Raw genomic sequence first — 23375 nt, forward strand, 5'->3', positions numbered from 1 at the left:
GTCAGCAAATCTACAAGTATAATTTCTCTTTGTCAGCAAATATGCAATAATAATTTCCCTTTGTTAGCAAATTTACAAGTATCATTTCCCTTCATCAGCAAATCTATTAGAATAATTACCCTGTCAGCAAATATACAAGTGTAATTACCCTTTGTCAGCAAATCCACAAGTAAAAGTTTCCTTTGTTTACAGAAGAAAGTATAGGAAAAATGAAGTCCGTATCTTTTATTGATAGTGAAAAAAGGTATGGGCACAATATTTTAAATTTTGTTTCACCTCTGTTCACTAAAAACCTAAGGATGAAGACTGATTGTTGTACTGAGGTAATAAAGTATACCATATATTAAACTAAGTTTTCAAAACTATAATATGCTTAAATTTATCCACACAAATGCATAAGAGTGAAGTCTTTGTTTTTTTAGTATTTTCACACAAGGCAACATACAATTTGAATAAATTATGATTCATTTAAGTTTAGTGCTATTTAAAACATTCATAGTAACTATCTACCATTCAGACAAATTTACAGCAAAATCGGTCTATGCATGAGAGCTATGCCTATTGTAGAGATGTTGCAAGGTTCTTCATTTCTTTTAAAAAGGAATTAAATTTACTCTGGGTGCTTTACTACTACCATCATTACACTGTTGATGCATTTTTCTTTTTTTTTCCATAGAAAAAGTGTTTTGAAAAGCAACAAGAATTCATTTACAAAAAGCAACACATATAATGAATAAGGAAAAGTATATGAGCGTCACTTTAGCATCTATCTAGTGTGATAATTCTAAGCACTGTCACTGTCACTGCACAAGAGATCTAGACAACATGCTTATTATGGTCATAACAAACCTTCATGCCGATACTGATGACTTCACTACCACTCTCCCAATAATTATTTTTATTCTCTTTACATGGTGGACTGATTGAAGAAAGCATATTTTTTAGTAAATTATATTTCTCCAATGTTACTTACCTGGTAACATTACATTAGATAACATTATCTGCTACTTCTGAATCCAGCCCTCCCAAAAAGAAAGAGAAAAAAGTCTTTCTCTTTATGCAGGCACTCACCAGTTACTATGTACTTTTGAGAGAGTGACGTATGTAAGGTGAAGTTGTTTGCATTTAAAACATGCACAATGGAGAGAATTTTGGCATACCTCTATGCCACATTAATGAAATGTGGATGATATTTATTTGGATATTATACTTTTGGAAATTGTACATGATCTAAGCACACTGCTAACTAAAATGACTGCTCCCTTGTGCCAAAAAATCAGCCTGAATTAGTCTAAAGTACACCATCCAAAGCAGCTAATAAAATAGGAAAAATTAATTTTGTCAGACTAGACAACACCAGCTTCTGAAAGTGCAAATATATAAAATGTAAAAAAAAGTTACCAGCTCTTTTTTATAAACTTTAACTCTGAAGTTCAGGAAGTGAAAATGACCAAGTGGAGCTGGCACTTTTTTGAAAGGTACACATCTGGAGTAAGGCCAAGCTGTATACTCTATAACACATATTACACCCATCAATCATACACCAAAATAAAGGGAATTAAAGGTTCTTTGAATCATCCATAAGATATACAAGGTCTTTTTTTAAATAGCCATTATAACCAGTGAGGAAAGCCGGGGAATTCTTTTTCTTTAAAATTCTAACCCTATGCAAAATACGAAACTGTAGACCGCCACCTATACAGTAAATAGACAAAGGGAAACAACTCTTAGATTAACTCCCCTTTCTACTGGCTAGATGGCTACTACAGTAAAACCCGTTATGAGAGACCGCCCCTTCTGCCAACAAAAAGTGGTCTCTCAAGACAGGTGGTCTCTCATAGCAGATTTGTACAAAAAGATCAGTTTCCAAGGTCCATTTCAGAACAATTTAAAGAAAAATGACCACAATCACTCTACATTATATTCTGTTCTTTATTAATAGTTCTTGCTAAACTATTGTGTGTGTGTGTGTGGGTGATTTAGATTTTTAACGTAGCTTAAATAATTTTTCAGTCATATTGCTAAAATGTCTGCAATGTGACAGTTTATAGTCATGTCTAGCACTGGGGCATCATGCTGCAGACATTTAGCATGATGTCCCACCCAGTCACATTATCCTGATACCAGGTTGACCAGTCTTAACACTAACCTCTTAATGCTGAGCGCCAAGCGAGGCAGCTGTTAGTACCATTTTTGTAAGTCTTTTGTATAACTCAGCCAGGGTTTAAACCCTCGACCTCCCGCATCCAAGGCAGATGCTCTAAACACTAGGCCACCGGAGCAGTGATAAACTATTGTATACATTCATATAAAAACAAAATTTTTATAGTAATAAAGACATATTTCTATCATTAAACATGAAATCACATTTACATTTAAAGATCACATATGTTAGCACATGAAATCGTTTCTGAATTACACCACTCCCTCGATTACTCGCGCTCCTGCTTAAAACGCAGTGTCTGGCGAGGCTCCCAATTTTTTTCCAAAGAAAATATATTTTAAATATCTTTAAAATATGCTGAACATGAAAAAATTACGACAAGAACTGGTAAATTAAACCTTGATACATCGCTCGTTTTATCATCGAAAATGGTGATTAATGCCCATAAAGATAGAATCCATATTGTGAAATCTGCATATTATAAATAAGATATCATATTATGTAAGTTTTTTATGATAAACAGTTGTCAATACACTGTAAATAAACAGTCTGGTGAAACAGTGATCGATGAAAACTTCTGGTAAATGCTAACGGGTGACAACAGAGAATGAAATAAACAACAGTTAAATGTCTTGCTATGTGAAAGTTACATTCTAGTCCTTTAATTCCGTTTCAGTGTAAACATTATAATTGCAACATATTCTGTTCATTGAAAACAAGAAAAGAGTCAATCGACCATCACATCGAAACCCGTGAGTACTTCTGTGAGAACCTAATTACATGCCGGCTTTTTTTTTGATCAACAACTTGGGGAAGTGTTTGTTGCATTAAAAGATCAATTAAAAGAGGCCTGTGTTGTTTTATCACTTTGAATATGTCTTTTGTATCATATCAAGCAAGGGAGGTACAAAGAAAAAATTCAAAGGCATGCAAATCTGAGCATAAGTTCTTGTGGTCACAACCGTTATCAAAATTCATTTTATTTGATCAACTGAAAATGGTTTCACATTTTTATACGGTGGCTGGAGCCACACAATGTTGACTACGTAAAGATCATACAGTTGAGAAATCTGCGGGATTTTTCTTGGTGGCAGTGAAATCAAGGAGTAACAAAAAAATTAACTGATTTTTTTCAAAATGTGAAGTTACCACCATGTCAGGAAATTCTGCGCAATGATACGCCATTTCTGTAATCATTGAATCACGTGTTATTTTTGCACAAACGGCAAGTATTATGTTCAAATTTATGTTGTTTCAAATTTGTAGACTCATTAAATTCATGTTGGTAATGACTATCCCTTGTGATTTGTTTTTCATTTTACTTCTATCACAATCAAATCTATCATTCATTCGTTCATTCGATCAACAATGTTTCTCAAAAAGAGTGTCGATCGTTTGTATAAAAAAAACGTCTAATTTGGATCAAACAATAAAACTAGAATGGATCCAATTCAACACATAAATTAGTGACGTAGTACACAATATGTGAAGTGGTACATGTGTTAAGCGAACGGAAACCATGTGGAATAATGTCTTTGATGATTTCCTCAATATACTGTTATTTATCGTTATCGTACACCGTTATGATGAGATATTTATTCACGGTTAATCTCAGCACAATTATAAGTTGAGTATTCAACGCTATTACCTGCCAATCCATACACACCCTTTTTGCCTTTACATCGATTCCTTTATTGGTTTTGGCTTTTTTTAATAGGTCCCTTGGTAACTTGCGCCTCACTTATAGTGCGGTCAAAATTTCTGGACGCCGATGTGCGCGAGTTATCCAGAGAGAGGTGTACTCATTTTCCTTTATAACAACCTAAATTTGTTTACCAACGTTTAAACTGCCTTTTTTGCAAGTGGTCTGCTTTTTTCACTTCTTTCAGTTACAATAATTATTTTCTCCAGCCTTAAAATTTGTTTCTTTTTAGGTTCATCCATTGTTATTAAGGTTCTAGGTATTAAAATTATTGGTGCTCAATTGTAATATCAAATGCAAATATGGTTTTGACTAGACTGTGGGAAAAATATGAAAAATCTATACATGTGCATTGCATATCTAATAATTAATGAAATATAAGCAAACAATTATCTCATCCATAAACAGAACCATTTACTCAGAGAAAAAAGTCAACGTCTTCATTCAAAGATGACATACTGGGATTAACTCTATAAGCAATATGTGTAACCCGGTCACGCCAACTTGAATAGACGGCAGCTTTGTGATTGTGATGTAATCACTTAACATCAGGGGGAAAGCAACAAACATCACAAGTCTTGAACACTATCAATCAGATCCTACAAACGATTCTCTCTTGCTGGATTAATAGACAATGACCTTATTCACCCTCCCCCAAGGCAATACGGATTAACTCTATAGACAAACAATATATGAGACCACTAAGTCAACTACAATAGCAATTCGTGACATGTACATTAGCCTGGTTTACGGACTGTAGCATCTATCACCAGTAGCAACAACAATCCTTTTTTTAAAATTCCTTTTATGTTTGTTTATGATAAGAACAATCATTACTAGTCAAATGGTAGTTATAACAATTGATTGCATATAGGTCAGTGGTGTCTGTCTGTTCTCGCAATATGGTCATTGATAGGGATGCCAGCTCCTATGCTAAGGCTGGGAATCAGGCCAAATGCGGGAATAATTAATCTGGTTCCCTGATTTTATGCTCCCTGCGTTGCTCACTCCTATACAAATAGCGGAGGAACCAGACTAGGAAATAATATACAAATACCTTAGTCTGGTTTATGACAGAAAGTATAAACACTTTAGGCATATCTAAAAGAATTCAGACATCGGTAGCCAGCCTATTTTTGTATTATTTTTTTAAAAATTTAGAACAGTATGAGCAGTCGTTTTTACAGGGATTAAATAAAGGTCGGTGGAGTTTATCCTCATTTTTGCAATGCGGTTATTTTTGCAGTCTTTGGTTGCGTTCAGCAGGTAGTCGCTCATAACAGAGTGTTTATATAATAAAATCGATCCATGCATTATGATTGTGGTCAGAAATGACAGGTGGTCGCTCACAGCAGAGTTCGTTCATAGCAGTTTTTACTGTATTATACATATTTTAGACCAGTTTTTACTTGAGCAAACCTTAAAGGATGCTCACATTGCAGGGAAGAGTGGGATGGATTATTTGTAATATGATCATTTAAGTATTATCAGAGAAATAAAATTTGCATAAAAATTTGCTTTCTTCATCAAATACATTACCTAATCACATTACATTAAGAGAATATGTAAAAGGAGGAGGAAATGCTGAGCATGATTGCACTACAATATGATGAACTTCTCCTAATGTCAGTTTGTCACAAAGCAATGGAGTTTGTTAACACATTTGGTGAAGGACTTCCCTGCTGGATTCCACACTCAAATGTTGTCTCACCATCAAAAGTCTCCCAGTGAAAGTGACAAATTCATGTCTGGGTCTAACATTGTGATTTCATGAATTGAATGTGGCCACTAACTCAACGAGATTCAGTTCTCTCCTTAGCAAAGCCATGTCATGCAAACGGATGCTAGGGAAGGCAGATAAAGCATACCAGTTACCTGTCTACTATATCCTGAAATAAAACATTATGTTCAAGGCCAGGCTGATGTAAGTCACAAACTGAAAACTACATTAGTGTACCTGATCCTGTATGAGTTCAGCATACACTGATTTAATAACTCCATTTGAACAAGTGGCCAACACTTATGGGGTTAAGTCCTGTATTCCTGCCCTCAGCTGTGGGAACACTCTTTAACAGTTGATGTGGATACTGCCTGTGTGTCTCAGGTAGCATCTAAGGGTACGTACTGGGTCCTGTAACTTTGCTTCTCTCGACAAGATGATGAAACAAATAGTTATTGTTAGTTGACAAAAGACAGAAACCTGTTCTCAGGAAGGAACCAGGTGTTGTGATCATAATTATCTTCATATGATTCAATTCTACAAATATCATATTTAGCTCACTCACTCTGCATGTTGAAGTTAACATCATCATAAACTTCAAGTCATGTATGATAGCTACTTTGGTAGGGAGGAAGATTGTGATTCTAATTTAGACACTTTTTGTCATGTCAAAACCCTGGAGATTCTGTTCGGATAGCAGGGTCTTGATATGTCAGAACTTGACCAAAAGACCAAAAGACTACGTTGTTGTAGGCCAGATCGTCTCTTCCACCAAGTCTATATAGTCAGAGATGATGGAACAGAATTCCTTGATTATGGTAGGGGCTAACTTCTTATCTTGCAAGATAAACAAACCAAAAAGAAGTTTCTGTTGGGGAATGATACTGAGAGTGTTGTGACTTTTTTGATGTAACACCTGTCATTGATATCAGAGGATTTCCACTTGTAAGTCCTCAAACTGGAGGATCTTCAGCTGACAGATGCAATCCTCAAATCCACAAATGAAGCTTTAACCTCCTTTATCAATCAGGATATCACTGAAAGGAGCCAGGATTAAATGAAGTGGTTCTTTGGACTTGGCTGGATTAGTGGCAATCTCGACTACTTGAGTGGAGTGTGTGATTAGGACTTCTAACGTAGCTTTAACAATGTTTTAGTCATATCGCTAAAATGTCTGCCATGTGGCAGTATATAGTGAAAAAGATAATGAAGTATCACCAGCATGCATCATTTATTACATTGGATATACTGTAATTAGTGATCACATTATGCAATGCCGTTCTGGTACAACTGGTTCAGCTTGGCCAGATGGTTTTCAAGTAATGCCAGTTCACTAAGAATTCAAAAAGGAATAGTCAGTCCATTCGATCAGTCAGCCAGCTCACCAAACGGAGATAACAGACTCCTGACCATTGTACAAATGTGTAGCTCTTTCATACAAGTGGACTGGTTGGATGGCAGTTGGAATGGCCTACCAAAGATAGTATATGCATTGCAGTCTGGCTATCTGGTATGATCAGAATGGCCGGAAAACTATGCAGTCTGTCTGCATGACCAGCTTTTAAGTCCGAGAAAACAGATTCCTCACCACTGTAACCATACATAGCTTTTCCATATCACTGGATCAGTTGGATGGCAAGCCCTCATGCCTTAAGAGTGTGATCATATTTGTTTGTGAGCCCTCATGCCTCATTGGAAGGTTCTAAGCTTGTCTGAAGCGGGATTACAGTTAATAAGCACCATTTCTACTCAATGACACATCGACATTAAAACCTTGTGATTCCCAAGTTTGATTGGAATCGCTAGTGCTTTCTACTATATTCATGGATACAATATGTTTCTGCATCTGCATGAGGTCACCCTGACATCATCCATGAGACTAATCAAAGTTTCCACTGTATTCACTGATACAGTATGTTCTGGTGCTACTTTGCATTTTCATGGTGGATAGAGAGTGCATCTTGACATCACCGAAGAGTGCATCTTGACATCACCCAAGAGTACATCTTGACATCACCCAAGAGGAAATCAATGAACTGCATTTACTGAAACAGTATGTTCTGGTACTGTTCTATCAACTGCATGAGGCGGTGGATAGGGCATCTCAACGTCCCTCATGAAACTAATCACTGATTCAGACTTGAGGTGATGTTAAAGGTCTTGCTATAATCAAGTGGAGCATGCTCATTTTTGTGTCCCTTGAACCACCTTTCCCAAACGCTAGAACAAGTATTATTCTTTTGGTACCAAAGTGCACAAACTTGTAATTGTGCACCATGAAGGAATTATATGCATAGACACATATAATTCCATTCTGCAAATCATTTACACTTGTTGCACTTAGCCATAACCTCTGATATCAAGAAGAGGAACAAACAAGTACATGCAACTATATATATATATATATATATATATATATATATATATATATATATATACTGAAATATGAAGTTTAATAGTTGTCAAGTATAGTGCCTGAAAATTTCTCTGGTGAAATTGAATAATATCAATCAAAATCACGAGAGAATTAATGAACAGTACAATAACCGCAAAAATACAAATATAATCACTGGAATTCACAAACATGTTGTATGCACCACATAAATCAACATTTTAACTTTTCTGAAAACAAAACATGGATGATTTTAAATTAAATTAGAAAGTTAAATCATAAATCAAATCTGTAGAGGACCACTTTAAAACATGACAGTGAAAGTTAAAACTTTAAAGGTAGCCACCTATTGGGTAGAGCGGGGAATTAACCTGTAAGATTTGTCTGCCTGTGTCTATATAACGTAACAACTGAATTATATTTCCCATCTTTCTGGGAGAGTTGAATTTGGAGCTAGCTGCAAAAGTTATCCTAATGTAATGTGATCAGGTAATGTATTTGATGGAGCAAGTCTCTTCAGATGTTCAAATTCTTAATGTGGCTAATTTTCCTTGAAAATGTTGTCAACATGTTTACTGATCACCTCTGGTGAAGACATCTGTCTGCATGTGGTGAGACTGGCTATGTTCATCTCTCCAATAATATACAGTGCCAAAGAAACCAGTCAAGCTCAAATGCACATGGTAATAATACAGGTAAAGGTACAGGAATATGATGGTCATGGAAATGTTCAAATCTGCACACTGGAGCTAGAAATGCAGCTTAGCCTGAACACTGAACAATTTTCCCCTATTTCAGACCTGCCAACACTGAAAAATCAAAATCTGGGATATGCCCCCAAATCACCATCTGAATTCAGGAGGCAGACTAAAAATTAGGAGGTACAAGAGTAAGGTGTATATATCATGATAAAGATGTTTACTTTTGTTATTTCAGTCCATTGTATGTTGCAGATTTGCATTTCTGCAAAAGCTCATCAATAATTGTCCTTGGGTGTCAAATTTGCTAACGAGAATAGCTTCCAGGGTTGATGCTGACAGGCTGGCTTTTTGGCTGGTCCTGTTTTTTCTGACCATTGAGAATGCTCTCTCAGCATTGCTGTTGCTGTGTGGTATTGAAGTAATGATGGCATTACTCTCTGAAGGGATAGAAACAATACTTGGCCAGATCCATCCTGAGAGCAACCCACTAAAGGATGACTAACTTATTCAAGCAAGCATTGCAGATGTGTCTAAACAATCTGTAATATCCTTTAAGAACCTGGCCTTTTTCTCCAACTGACTGGAAGGAATCAACACTGATGATCTGCAGAGAGTTCCAACTTTACCAAATCTACAATTCTGACACAGAATTAAATGTAGAAAGAGCCGATTATTAGTGGCAGAATGCATGATAGGTCCTGCAAGTCAATGGATGAATGAAAGCAAACTGTTTTTCCTAATTACCCCGATAATTTTTATCTCATTTCTTTTTCTTGGCTGGTGAAAAGTCATTAGTTACTTCCTTTTCTTTATCGCTTCTTGCAGAGAAACTTATCCATTATGATGTTGAGATTTGCTGATGAAGTCGGATAATAGAGAACCACACTTTGAGACAATCTCTTTGTATTATCGGATGAAAACCAGAAATCAAGCCGGATATGGTAAAGTACTAAGAAACATACCAGACACAGACACAGGGAAACAGAAAATGATGTTCTTGTATATAAAAAAGTTTTTTTTTCCTCGGGGAGTTGGAAAATTGTGATTTTTCTGTAAAAATCCGGGAATCGAGAGATAGGTCCATAAATCAGGATTCTCCCAATCTTTTCAGTAGGGTTGGCAGGTCTGCTATTTATCCAAGCTATCAATCTTTTTTAAAATATTATTGCAGAAAAAATGCTAACTAAACAAAAAATAAAATCCATAGATGTACCTTACAGTTCAATCCCCTCCGGTATGTGAAAAGTTTTAGTTTACTTGGACTTGTCCCCAATTCAAAACAAAAATTCTATTTTCAATAATTCTGAACTTATTAAGAAGAAAAAAATCATGCAATTATTGAAATAAATGTTTTTGTGTTATTGATAATACAAACCACACCCTCAACTGTCAAAAGGGCACCATTTAGGATTACTTTTCTTAATAAAGTCAAGAGAGTGACCGAGACACTAACCTATAAGAATGCACATCATGAATCCTGGCATCAACTTTTTCGAATCTAGGCCCATCATGAATGGATAACATGTTCGTTACAAGCAACAAACTTCAATTCAATTACACTGCATTTTCCTACAAGCCTCTACATACCTGTATACAGTAACAATTAAGGGCCATTTAGAATAAAAGGACCTCTGCACAGTAACATTTAAGGGCCAATTAGAATAAAAGGTATATCCATTCCTCCATTTCCAGAACAGTGATTTCCTCCTCCTTGTTTTGCCAAAACTATAATTATATATATTAGTTTTTCTCACAAATTTAACCAATTCCAGTCTAGCTGAATGGCTTCTTCTCTCACACTGAGAAACTATATTCTGTGTACCAGTCAATCACCCTGGTTCTGAAATACTTTTCTCCCTACTTGTGTCCAAATATAGCCAAACTAGGGCAAACCACAGGAAAAAATTCCAGTTAAAGTCAGCACCCACAAACTGTTTCAAGTTCAGCTTCTTCCCACATACAATAGGGACTTGTAACAAATAACCATCAATAATTCAACAAGCTCCTGACTTGGTATCTCACAAGCAGGAGCTTTCCAAAATCACATTCTAATGAACTAGTCGGCTACAAGGAAGACCTAGTGATTTTCAGGGATATGCCATATCCCATCAATGCTGTGGTAGCTAGATTTGTCTGAGTATGAAGGGATGAAAACGTACACTGACACTCTTTTCCTTATTTCTCCCTTTCCTATCATTACTCTTCTGACTGTCATATCACTTTACTTTATCTTTGACCATGCACCACCAACTGCTTAATAGTTAAGTGTAACTGCATCAATGTATTTATAGATAGATAGAAATAGAAAAATTTTATCACCAAAAAGACTGATTTTCCAAGATGTCATCAATTCAGAATGCAGAATTTTCACTAAATATTCACAAGAATCCTGCACAATTTGGAGCTACAGGGACATGTACAAAGCAAACCACTTCTCCAAATCAGACAACATTCATTTCTAATTGGTTTATTCCTGGGATGATTTCAACTGCAAAATTATTGATAGTATCTTAAAAGAATCCAATATATGATACCTGTGCCTCTTCAGGTGAGCCAGCCTTCTCGCTTAGAGACATCAACAAAGCAGGCAGGATTTTACTCAGATGTTTGGTAAGCGCATCACCTGCGACAGAGGACAGGAATGACAAGGCCCTGGTATTGACTGGATGACTGGTCAGCTGTAAAAAGATTTATCATATGATGTCACTGATATGTTTCCTCACCCTATTTGCATGCATTTAAAATTCATTTCATCATAATTTCTTTACATGAAATCACACAATTGTAAGAATCATGCCTATGATCACATCACACTTATTAACCTGACTTTATATACCTTTAACATAATAAAATACTGAAAAGTGTCATTCCGGATAGAAGCATATTTGAATAAATCTTACTGTATACTATAACTCTATAACTAACCACATGTTCTCCAGAAATATGAAGAATTATGTTCGGCTTTGAGCATCCCCAGTCTTTAAATTTTTTAAAATTAGAACAGCAACTGGGGAAAACCTCATCAGATCCTTATATCTGTGGGGTCACACTATCTCTCACCCTACATATAGTTTGTAAAGCTCAAATACAAATGCTGTGAAAAACTTGAATATCTTTCTGGGTCTCATCACATATATGTCATCTGATAGAGAACAAAAGCAATGCAAAATGGCATACAATGATATGCCCATCTCGTAGCCTTACTCCTACTAATGACCTTAAATTTGACTAATTACCTTGACTTCTGAATCAAGCCTTTGACTCCAGGATATTATGAGTGAGCCATGTTAAATTGTATTAAACAAACTGCATGGATAACCAAATGTCAGCTCAATATATAGTTACTGTTGTTGTTGTGGGGTTTAACGCCATTTTTCAGCATACAACAGGCTATGCATGGTGGTCAATATTAATGGTGGAGAAGAACCCGGGAAAACCCGGTTAGAACCACCGATGTACGAGAAGCTACTGGTAAGCTTTCTCAAATACCCATATTGGCCAAATCTTAGACTCAAACCCACGCAAACAGGTGAGATGGCAGTGATCCGTAACGGAGAGCACTTTAGACCACTCGGGACCCCTGTAGTTACTGTAGATGTGCAATAAGGTTTTGCTTTTCTCCTGTAGCCCAATCTTGGCAACCAATTGAAAGAAAAAGGGCATTTTGAGAATATAACTTGTCATTACTTCTCTTTCTGCACTGCTGTGACTCCATATGTATTTAGTCTAGGATAATAAGGCCATATAATAGTACATTAAGTAACAAAACCTCATGGCATCAGAAAGGATGTAATGATATACGACAAAGGCCCAATGTATAAAGCATCTAAATGCACTTCAAGGTCATTTCATTACATTAAGATATTATTGAACCAATGTATTAAAAATTCTAATGGCTTGGTGGGTTAGACCAAAAATTACATTAAAGCAGTATCAATGAGATGAACATGAATAGTGAAATATCAACAATCATGTTCCTCTCTATTTCATAAGGAATACATGTAATCTGAATTTTAAGTTTTAAGATTTTGTTCTCTTTATCTCCTAAACAAATAACTGACTAAAAAATTCAAAGATCATTTTAAAAAGAAAATCTTTAAGCAATTACCTTTTATAAGCATTCTAAATTACAATGATTCTACATAGAAGCTTTCAAAAAATGTTAAGGAAGATAACCAATGTGTCTAATAATTGCATCTTGGGATTAAAATACTGAGTTATGTCCCTTCAAATAGTTATACTTCCTTTTCAACCCAAAAGGCAAGTAGAACTAAATACAGGAAAGTCTAACAAATAGAAACTATTCTTAGTAATAAGCTTGAGAGGGAAAAAAAAAATGTCATCTCAGAAATAGAATTAGTGCTCATTTGAAAAGAAATTTCTGAAACTCAATGAATATTTCACTGATTCAACTCATTTAATAAAGGTTGTTTGAAATTTTATTAATATTAACAGGACTGTTGTAAGTGGCAGGAAATACAGGCAACCAACCAGGGGGCACCATTTTAGTGAGTTTGCAATATTTTTTCTAAATTTAGGAGTGCAAAAGGCACTGAATGGACCTGCATAAACTTGCAATAGCTCTGCATGCAAGATCCTTCCTATACCAAATATGTTGGTGCCACTGTATAAAAAACCCCAATGCAAAGGATGTTATATTTAGATCCAAAGCACACACATATACTTGGTACTTTTACACAACAACATACCCTGCTATAACAAATAATCTGTGAAGGCCTCAAATGAATTTTAATGTATTTATTTTCATTGACTTCTTACCTGAGGTACAAGATATGGAAGAACAACTCTACTCTTGACTGTCATCACCTGGGCAAGACCATCTAGGGCTCTCTCCGACTTATCTGGAACATCCTGATATGTAATGAAAACAAGCAATAGCTGAAAATCAATCTAATGACAACAATAAAACCTGGAAATAATTGCAGTGAGTGGTGACTATATGTGTTTACAAAAGGGATAATTCTAGAACTGAATAAATCAAAGATAAAATTTTTTAAATCCATTAAAAAAAATTATAAATAAAGATGAGATCTCCAACATAAATGAGATCTGATGGACTCCAATACAAGGTCATATTCTGCTGACCTGTCAATAATCAAATTACAACTTAAACATTTATGGAAGTAAAACATATCATTTGAAAAATAATGTCAAACCCACTTATCTTGATAATGTTAGGGGTGTCAAAATATCATCAACACAGTAGGGTCCCAAGATAACAGGGTTCATAAATTTTTTTTAAAAAGTTCTAGATCTTTATACCCATCTCATACACTTAGGTTTACTGGAACAATGCAAACAGGTCATAGTTTTAAGATCAATTATTGCTTTATTTGATAAAAATTTCACTTTAGTAACAAGTGTTGTGAATTCTTAACTTTTCGGACAGAATTCAGACTCCAACTATACACAACAGACAATACACACAAGAACAGTGTTGTTAATAAGTTCTGTGTGTGTACATGTATGTGTGCTCTCAGGGATACAGGTACAATTTCAGTGTTTCCCTTTACCCTCATTTGCGCTTCAGAGACCCCCAAATTTTTAATCTGACCCCCAGTTTTGAGACCAAAGTGTTTTTTTTACTCAGTCTGACCCACAGTTTTGACACCAAGGAGATTTTTGACTCTCAGTCTTGCACCCCTAGGGGATAAACTGTACAATGTACAATATCTAATCTATTTTCTCTTTTAATTACACAATCAATGTATATTTTGCATTGAACATATCTGTTTTAATATTCCTCAGTAAGTAAAATAACCTTACCTCCTGAAGAAATAAAAAAATGAACTTATCCAAACCTGAACACTCATATGTCAGTGAAATGGCTTTGCTCATGTATTCGTCAATGTGAAAGAAATATGATATACCTGTACCTAAAGCTGCCATGGATTTAATCAGAGATATTATTTGCAAGGAGTTGATACATTCTAATGTGTTGCTACGTCAAACTTTATGAGCTGATGTCATAATCAGAACTTTAAAAAAACATAAATAAACATCCAACCTCACCTAATACATTGTAATGCCTAACAGAAATAATCCATGTTGGTTTTTTTTTTGGGGGGGGGTGTTAATTTGTTCAAATGGCTATTGTGATTCAAATATGTGATGTAAATAATTTATTACCATGATCTTTAATTAAAAAAGATAAAATAAAAAATAATCCAGTAATTTTCAGACAATGAATGAATTCCTAATACTGTAAAAACAAATGGTAGTCTTGTTTTATGTACTGTATATCCACTGTCAACCAATACATTAAAATTTTTTTAACTATTACATGCATCATCTAGCAGCATGTGGCTGTTCAGTTGCTACTACATTTATATGCTACAAGTACCTTAATTGGCCTTTATTTGGGGCTGACTCAGTGCCTAAGAAAACAAAGGTCAACTTGTCAATGAGGCTACCAATGCAACAGGCTACTGATAGGGAAATGAAACTGGTCACCAAGTTTTGTATTAATTAAGAAAAACTTTTTAAACATGTGTGAATTCCAGAATAGATTCATGCACATAATTAAAATAATCCTGCAGAAAATGAAACTTGCATGATGCGATAAATTTGTTTCAATCATCAAAAATTATGGAAAATGCAACAATCAATCATATGTCATCGCCTCAATCAGAAATAGGTCTTGAATCAATGGATGATGAGATCACAGACTCCATAGGTAGAATTTTCTAATTATGTACAAATGGACGATGAAGCTACAGTGAAATGGCTGAATGTGTTAAAAAATGAAAATTGTGATAATAACCACTGCTGCTGAGCATGTTTCAAAACATAAGTGCTTTTGAATCATTATGTTGAAATAATTGGGTCCACATTACTTTGCACTGAAACTTATGCCCTTCAAAATGGGGTTATAGACTTAACAGAGGTCAAGATAAGCAGTGCAGTTTTGATCTATCTTCACCACTCTTTACAAGCAGAAGAACTGGATGTCTTGTGTAAAAACATCCCACTTCATGGGATTGCTTGGGAGTTCCTCCATGAACATATGAAGATGAGACGGGAGGCATTTTAGATAACAACATCTGCCGTCTGACAATGGTTGGTCCTAATCAATGATTCTACTGCATACCCCTGTAACTGTTCAAAGCTCATTCATATGGCTGGACTGGTTGGTCAGCATTAGGAATTGCATACCAAATATATCTGCACTGCCGTCTGGCCAACTGGTACAGTATGGTCAGTTCGGACCATCCTTCTCTGCCATACTGTTGGAATTTCAAGTCTTCACTGGTGGAATTGCAAGTCTTCACTGGTGGAATTTCAAGTCTTCACTGGTGGAATTGAAAGCCTTCAATGGTGGAATTGCAAGTCTTTACTGGTGGAATTGCATGTCTTCACTGGTGGAATTTCAAGTCTTCACTGGTGGAATTGAAAGCCTTCACTGGTGGAATTGCAAGTCTTTACTGGTGGAACTGCAAGTCTTCACTGGTGGAATTTCAAGTCTTCACTGGTGAAATTGCAAGTCTTCATGTTCAGCTTGTTTTTTAAAATATTTTCATGCACTTATGGAAAGAATGATCGTAAGCCCTCAAGCCTCATTGGTTCAGTCCTAAGCTTATCCTAAGTGGGATTACAAAATATAAATGCCATTTCTGACATATTGACAACGAAGCCTTTTGAATCATACTGATCATATGCGATTCCAAGCATATGAAATGAAGCATTTCTACTGCAGACACAGTATTTTCTGCAGGGTTCCTGCTGACCTAACAAAACAAATCCCATGACTTTTCCAAAATTTTTCAAGACCATTTCACAAAATTCAAGGATCACAATATCTTGCATTGTCAACTATTTTATCGATTTAATTTTGTCATGTTTGAAACAAGTTTTTAAATCAGTGCTTGGCTTTCTAAGAAATAAGCAGTTATTAACATTTTTGTCAGAAATTTACGTTTCAAAAACCTTTTAAGGTTTTGAGAAATTTAATGACTTTTCACGGCCCCTGAAATTTATTTTTTCAGTTTCAAAACTTTTCCAGGAGTCTAGGAGCCAATTGAACCCTGTTTTGGGTGCTTTTTCTACATCTGCATGGGGATGGAGAAAGCATCTTGTCAGCACCCATATTACCAATCAAAGATTCTACTGCAATCACAGATACAGTACATCTGACACTATTTTGTGTCATCATGTGGGTGGAGGGAGCATCTCAACATCACCAACGAAAATAATCAAATATTCTACTGCATTCATTTATACAGTATGTTGTGGCACTATTCTGTATCTTCGTGGGGGCCTGAGTGGACACCTTGACATCACCCATAAGACTATCAACAATTCCAATGTAATCATGAACAGGGTATGCTCTGGTGCAATTTCTACACCCGCATATGGGGTGGAGATAGCATTTAGAAATCCTCCTTAAGACTAATCAACAATTCGTAAGTTGTTGTTGTTGTGGGGTTTAATGCCATTTTTCAGTATACATGATATGCTATGCATGGCGGCCAGTATTAATGGTGGAGGAAGAACCCCGGGAAACCCCAGGAAGAACCACTGACCTACAAGAAGCTACTGGCAAGCTTTCTCACATACCCACATTGGCCGAATCCTAGACTCAAACCCATGCAGACTGAGGTGAGATGGCAGTGATCTGTAATGGAGAGTGCTTTAGACCACTCAGCCACTCTGGGCCCCCAATTCATAAGTAAAGTTTATGTTATGATGTATTGGAGCATTCTCGTTTTTGCAGCCCCTGATCTGCTTTTACAAAATGCTGGGCAGTCTATTTTCGTAACAACTGTATGCATAGACACACCCATCCATCCACCAACCCACCCACCCATCCATCCATCTACCCACCCACTTATCTATCTGGAAAATAATGTCTTGTTCTATTAAAAAAGTGAAATGTGTAGTAGTACAGCACCTAAAATTTCTCAGGTGAATGTTACTGATCAAAATCACAGACACTTTTGAGTGTGTGTGTGTGTGTGTTTGTGTGGAAAATAATGTTGACTGTTTTCAAAACAACTTCAAAGTATAATAGTTAATATGTACAGTGCCTGAAATTTCTCAGGTGAAATTGAATGTTAATGATCAAAATCACATGACAACAATGAACAGAATGATAATTGCAAAACTATCATTAAATTCACCAGAAATTTACAAGAATGTTGCATGCACCATGAAAAACAACATTCTGACTTACTTATCACTGGAAAAGAAATATGGATAATTAAATTCTCAGAATTTAACAGGATTGTCTGGAGGACATTTTAGCATATGATTCTATAGGTAGAAACAGGTTTAACCGTATGTAACTGTAGCAGAAACCATTATTCTTTTTCTCATTGATCTTGACCTTCACTCAAAATTGATAGGTTTCTCCCTTACATCAAGTGCAAGCCATCCACGAAGCTTGGGCCTCACATTTGATGTATAAATACAGTTATTGCACAGAAACCAGTTTTCTTCTTCCAGCTGGTGACCTTGACATCAATCTGACCTTTTGACCTTGAAATCAAGTGATTTCTTTTTACCCCAAATGCAAATCATTCAAAATATGTTTGGTAACTATAGATGGTGGAAGTTACTGTGTATAAATGAAATTGGTAAGAGATAGATGGACAGTATTATAACATAATAAGTTCTGCCTTAACAATAATTGCCACAAAGTCATTATATCAGATCTGTATGTTCTATAAAAAAATATCAGCTAAACATACACCAATGCCCTCCTTTGAATAAAGACACCTCTAAATGTATATGTAATTTTAAAACGACCAACTGTCTAGAGCCATGTAAGAATGCTATGAGCAATTATAATTTTTAAAGAACTTAACAACAAAAACCTGCACCTTAAAACACAAGAACTCAAGGTGCCTCGACCTAAATAAATTTAGCATAATGAATATGATGTCCTGGTTTTCAATACAAATCCTCAATGCTTCTGAACCCATTTAGTATAACTTCTTACAAATTCGCAATGCTTCTGAACCCATTTAGTATAACTTCTTACAAATCCTCAATGCTTCCTAACCCTTTTAGTGTAACTTCTTACAAATCCTCAATGCTTCTGAACCCTTTTAGTATAACTTCTAACAAATCCTGAATGCTTCTGAACCCTTTTAGTATAACTTCTTACAAATCCTGAATGCTTCCTAACCCTTTTAGTATAACTTCTTACAAATCCTCAATGCTTCTGAATCCTTTAAATAACTTCTTAGAAATTCAGAATGCTACCTAACTATTTTGGTATAACTTCTTACAAATCCTCAATGCTTCTGAACCCTTTTAGTGTAACTTCTTACAAATTCTCAATGCTTCCTAACCCTTTTAGCATAATTTCTTACAAATCCTCAATGCTTCTGAACCCTTTTAGTATAACTTCTTACAAATTCGCAATGCTTCTGAACCCTTTAAGTGTAACTTCTTACAAATTCTCAATGCTTCTGAACACTTTTAGTGTAACTTCTTACAAATTCTCAATGCTTCTGAACACTTTTAGTGTAACTTCTTACAAATTCTCAATGCTTCTGAACCCTTTTAGTATAACTTCTTACAAATTCTCAATGCTTCCTAACCCTTTTAGTATAACTTCTTACAAATTCTCAATGCTTCCTAACCCTTTTAGTATAACTTCTTACAAATCCTCAATGCTTCTGAACCCTTTTAGTGTAACTTCTTACAAATTCTCAATGCTTCCTAACCCTTTTAGTATAACTTCTTACAAATCCTCAATGCTTCTGAACCCTTTTAGTGTAACTTCTTACAAATTCTCAATGCTTCCTAACAATTTTAGTATAACTTCTTACAAATTCTCAATGCTTCCTAACCCTTTTAGTATAACTTCTTACAAATTCTCAATGCTTCCTAACCCTTTTAGTATAACTTCTTACAAATCCTCAATGCTTCTGAACCCTTTTAGTGTAACTTCTTACAAATTCTCAATGCTTCCTAACCCTTTTAGTATAACTTCTTACAAATTCTCAATGCTTCTGAACCCTTTTAGTATAACTTCTTACAAATTCTCAATGCTTCTGAACCCTTTTAGTGTAACTTCTTACAAATTCTCAATGCTTCCTAACCCTTTTAGTATAACTTCTTACAAATCCTCAATGCTTCTGAACCCTTTTAGTGTAACTTCTTTAAAATCCTCAACACTTCTGAACCCTTTTAGTATAAATTCTTACAAATTCTCAATGCTTCTGAACCCTTTTAGTATAACTTCTTACAAATTCTCAATGCTTCTGAACCCATTTAGTGTAACTTCTTACAAATTCTCAATGCTTCTGAACCCTTTTAGTATAACTTCTTACAAATTCTCAATGCTTCCTAACCCTTTTAGTATAACTTCTTACAAATTCTCAATGCTTCTGAACCCATTTAGTGTAACTTCTTACTAATTCAGCAAGCAGATGTGGTAGAATTTCATCCAAAGCCCGCTGTCCAATGTTGCTGTGGAGATTGTCAAAGGTGGTGGCAGCAGACTTGCGTACTTCTGGTAGGGGGTCTATCAGAGCCCTGCGTACTGTGGGAATCAAACTCTCTGCATAGACAACCACCTGTAAAGAGTTTTAAAATAATTTAAGAAATTAAATTCTTGTAAAACAGCTAAAAAAGTTCCAATTTTCTTTGACCAAATAGATTAAGAGTGAACACGAAAAGCAATAATGAAACATACACAAGTGAACTTTACATGCACCATATATAATCACTTTTAAGTCAAACTGAACAGAACCAGAACTACCAATGCATAATGTGACAGCAGGTTGGCATCTATCCTGTTTGTTTCAAGTAATCAGTAGAAAAAATAATATAGTGCCAGAAACCAGAACTGTCGATACATTATGTAAGCCTAAGTGGTTCAAGCGTCCACCTCGGATGTGGAAGATTGCAGATTCAAGCTCTGTTTGAGTCATATCAAAGATATAAAAATGGTACAAGCAGCTGCCTCTCTTGGATCTCAGCATTAATAGGTTAGTGTTAGGACTGGTTGGCCTGGTGTCAAGATAATGTGACTGGGTGGGACATCATGCTACATGTCTGCAGCATGATGTCCCAGTACTAGACATTACAATAAACTGCCACAATGCAGACATCATACAGCGATAGGACTAAAACTATTAAAGCTACATTAAAAATTTAAATCACACACACACACACACGCATACATCATGTGACAATAGATCATGGTCTGTCTTGTTTGCAGTAGGACTTGTATCATATCTCCAATTATTCAAATTCAAACAGGTCATCTTGTGATGAATAAGATGCAAAATATGCCTAGTATAACAAGAAATGTTGGGAAGATGGCTAAATAAAATAGCCAACCAAAGCCAAAACTGACACACACAAAATCTTTGACCCACCTTTACTGCTGTTTTTGCTTTTTAAAACAAAATGGCTATTTGAAATACTCCTGGATTTAAAAAAATTATTATAAAAATGGTAAAACATATCTTTCTACAGACTTTTCTGAGAAAAAGTCCAAAAGTGCAAGTCTCCAAAGAATGACAATCCAAAAGATGAGAAAATATCCTGAAGTTTAAAATTAGGGGTTCACTATCTGTGCCTTGAAATCCTGGAGGCAAGGACTCATTATCGTGAGCTTAGAAACATGCTATTCATTTACAGTCTTCCAAAAGCTATGGCTTTAATTATAACTTCTGAGGAAGTTACTTACATGGTCTTTATTAGTAGACGCCATGATTTCACTGAGTCCAATACAAACACCTTGCCTTGTTTCACTTTCTTTGGCATCCAATCCACTTTCAAGAATCGGAATAATCTCAGGAAGTACTCGTTCACCCAATTTACGGACAAGATCTCCTAGTGTTCGAGCAGCCACCTGAATAAGACAAATTAATTATAAAAACTAAGAATTCTACATTCTTTCCATAACAACATCTGATGAGCAATGTTTTTGAAGCAACAGCAAGAATAATGAAATACAAAAGAAGAAAAAATATCTCAAAATAACTGACACTCTACTACCGTATCTACGGTGTTTGTAATATATGTTGTTTAAATTTGATTAAATATATGTTCATTAGAATTTAAAGTTAGAAGATGAATAACCATGACAAAGACATATTCCATCACAATTTTTTCTTGCACCTATTAAAATGATCAAATAATCCGCATGCCCCATTGGGAAAGAGACAGAGAGACAGACAGATGTCTTCACGATTGTAAATATATATTGTTCACTTACCTGATGACTGATTCTACTTGTGTACAAGTGCAGTACCATATTCTGTTGTCAATTAATACCACTTGTTAAGCAATTCCTTCTAATTTTTGTTTCCACTTCCATTTGTAAAAGAATCACATGGCTTCACAGTGGTATTTACATGCTAATTAAATATGCTATGGCTGTATTCAGTCAATCCAAGATAACACCTGTTTGGGGTCAAGATTCTGCAGACCAGATCAGATTAGCAAGGCTACCAATAAGGAAATGAGGCTACCCATGGGCATTATGAATACCATACCATATAGTTAAAGGAAATGCCAGGAGGTTACTATGGTAAATTTTTCAGCCAGTGACATTTTTTAACTTGCTGATGGAACCGACACCAATTTAAAGTACATCTAGCATGAGCAAAGATAAAAGACAGTTGCCACCTAAGTACAAGAAGAGTACATGCAAGTATTAAAAAAAAACTGAATTGTTGGGAATGGAGAGGTTGTTATACTTGCAAAGAAAATTAGACAGCATGCAAAATGGTCAATCTTGGAATTTAACCTAATGGAGACTATATGGATATAACTATTGTGAATATTTAAACCCTGAAGGAGTATGGTATGTATTTTCATTGTTTACATTTACTGTTTCATTTATTAATGTCTTCTTTCTTTTACAAAAGCTTCAGCAACATGGGGGCAATAAGTTAGAAACAACAAGAAAAATATCTACAACGAGCTGAATTCTCTCTTTCACATATAATGGACAATACTTGATTTTGATCATAAGGTGCAGAAAAGAAAATGCAATGGAATACATATGCATCCTTCTCTCTGTATCTCTCTTTCCCCACCTGTCCCAGAAAATGCATTATTGTATTAATGATGCAATTTCCCTATTGATGTTAATCTGAAATTGCATACATTGATACTTTTAATATTTATGAAACCGGAAGTTATTATAATTTAATTCCACACAGCATTGCAAGTTTTATCCTATCTGTAACTCAACAAATTTTTGGGTCAGTGTCATTATATGTAGCTAAAAGCACATAATGCATTTAAAATACTTCCTGTGAAATGGATGAGATACTTTTAGTTATATTTCATGATCCTGACTGGAAAGGTTACTGAGTTACAGGTAGGATAAAATTCGTAATACTGTGTGGAACGAAGTGAAAAACTCAATCTGAGGTGTTGATCTGGCGTTGTCTTATATTCAGCATCAAGGATGAAGGATAGAAAATTTGCCAAATTTTCTGATTCAACTTATACTCTGCATTGACTTATAGGCCAGCAAATACAGTACACAGTTTGTTTTTGTTTTTTAAATATAAACAAATTCAGTTAGAGTGCATCGAACGATTTAAAAGGTGTCCCACAACTTACAACTCGAAAAGATGATGTGTCCCAGAATATACACAATACACAAAAAATTACTTTAAAAATTAATTTATAGTGTCCTAACAAATACAGTGTCCCAACATATATGGTAAATATAGTAACCAAAAAGAATTTCCAGG

At 35.3% G+C, this 23375-nt stretch overlaps 1 protein-coding gene across 1 annotated transcript in view; it reads right to left on the reverse strand.

The window, feature by feature from the left end:
* LOC149775038 (stalled ribosome sensor GCN1-like) overlaps positions 1-23375 on the reverse strand; it is a 218870-nt gene that overhangs the window by 46564 nt on the left and 148931 nt on the right. Inside the window, exons 40-43 of the mRNA XM_089943740.1 lie at positions 21350-21514; positions 20067-20228; positions 13459-13551; positions 11214-11357 (exon numbers count right to left, since the gene is read on the reverse strand). Of these exons, the coding sequence (XP_089799866.1) occupies positions 11214-11357; positions 13459-13551; positions 20067-20228; positions 21350-21514 (564 nt within the window). The remainder of the gene's footprint in view (positions 1-11213; positions 11358-13458; positions 13552-20066; positions 20229-21349; positions 21515-23375) is intronic.

Source organism: Sinohyriopsis cumingii, chromosome 19, assembly GCF_028554795.1.
Source record: "Sinohyriopsis cumingii isolate HCF-2022 chromosome 19, ASM2855479v2, whole genome shotgun sequence".
NCBI lineage: Eukaryota > Metazoa > Mollusca > Bivalvia > Unionida > Unionidae > Sinohyriopsis > Sinohyriopsis cumingii.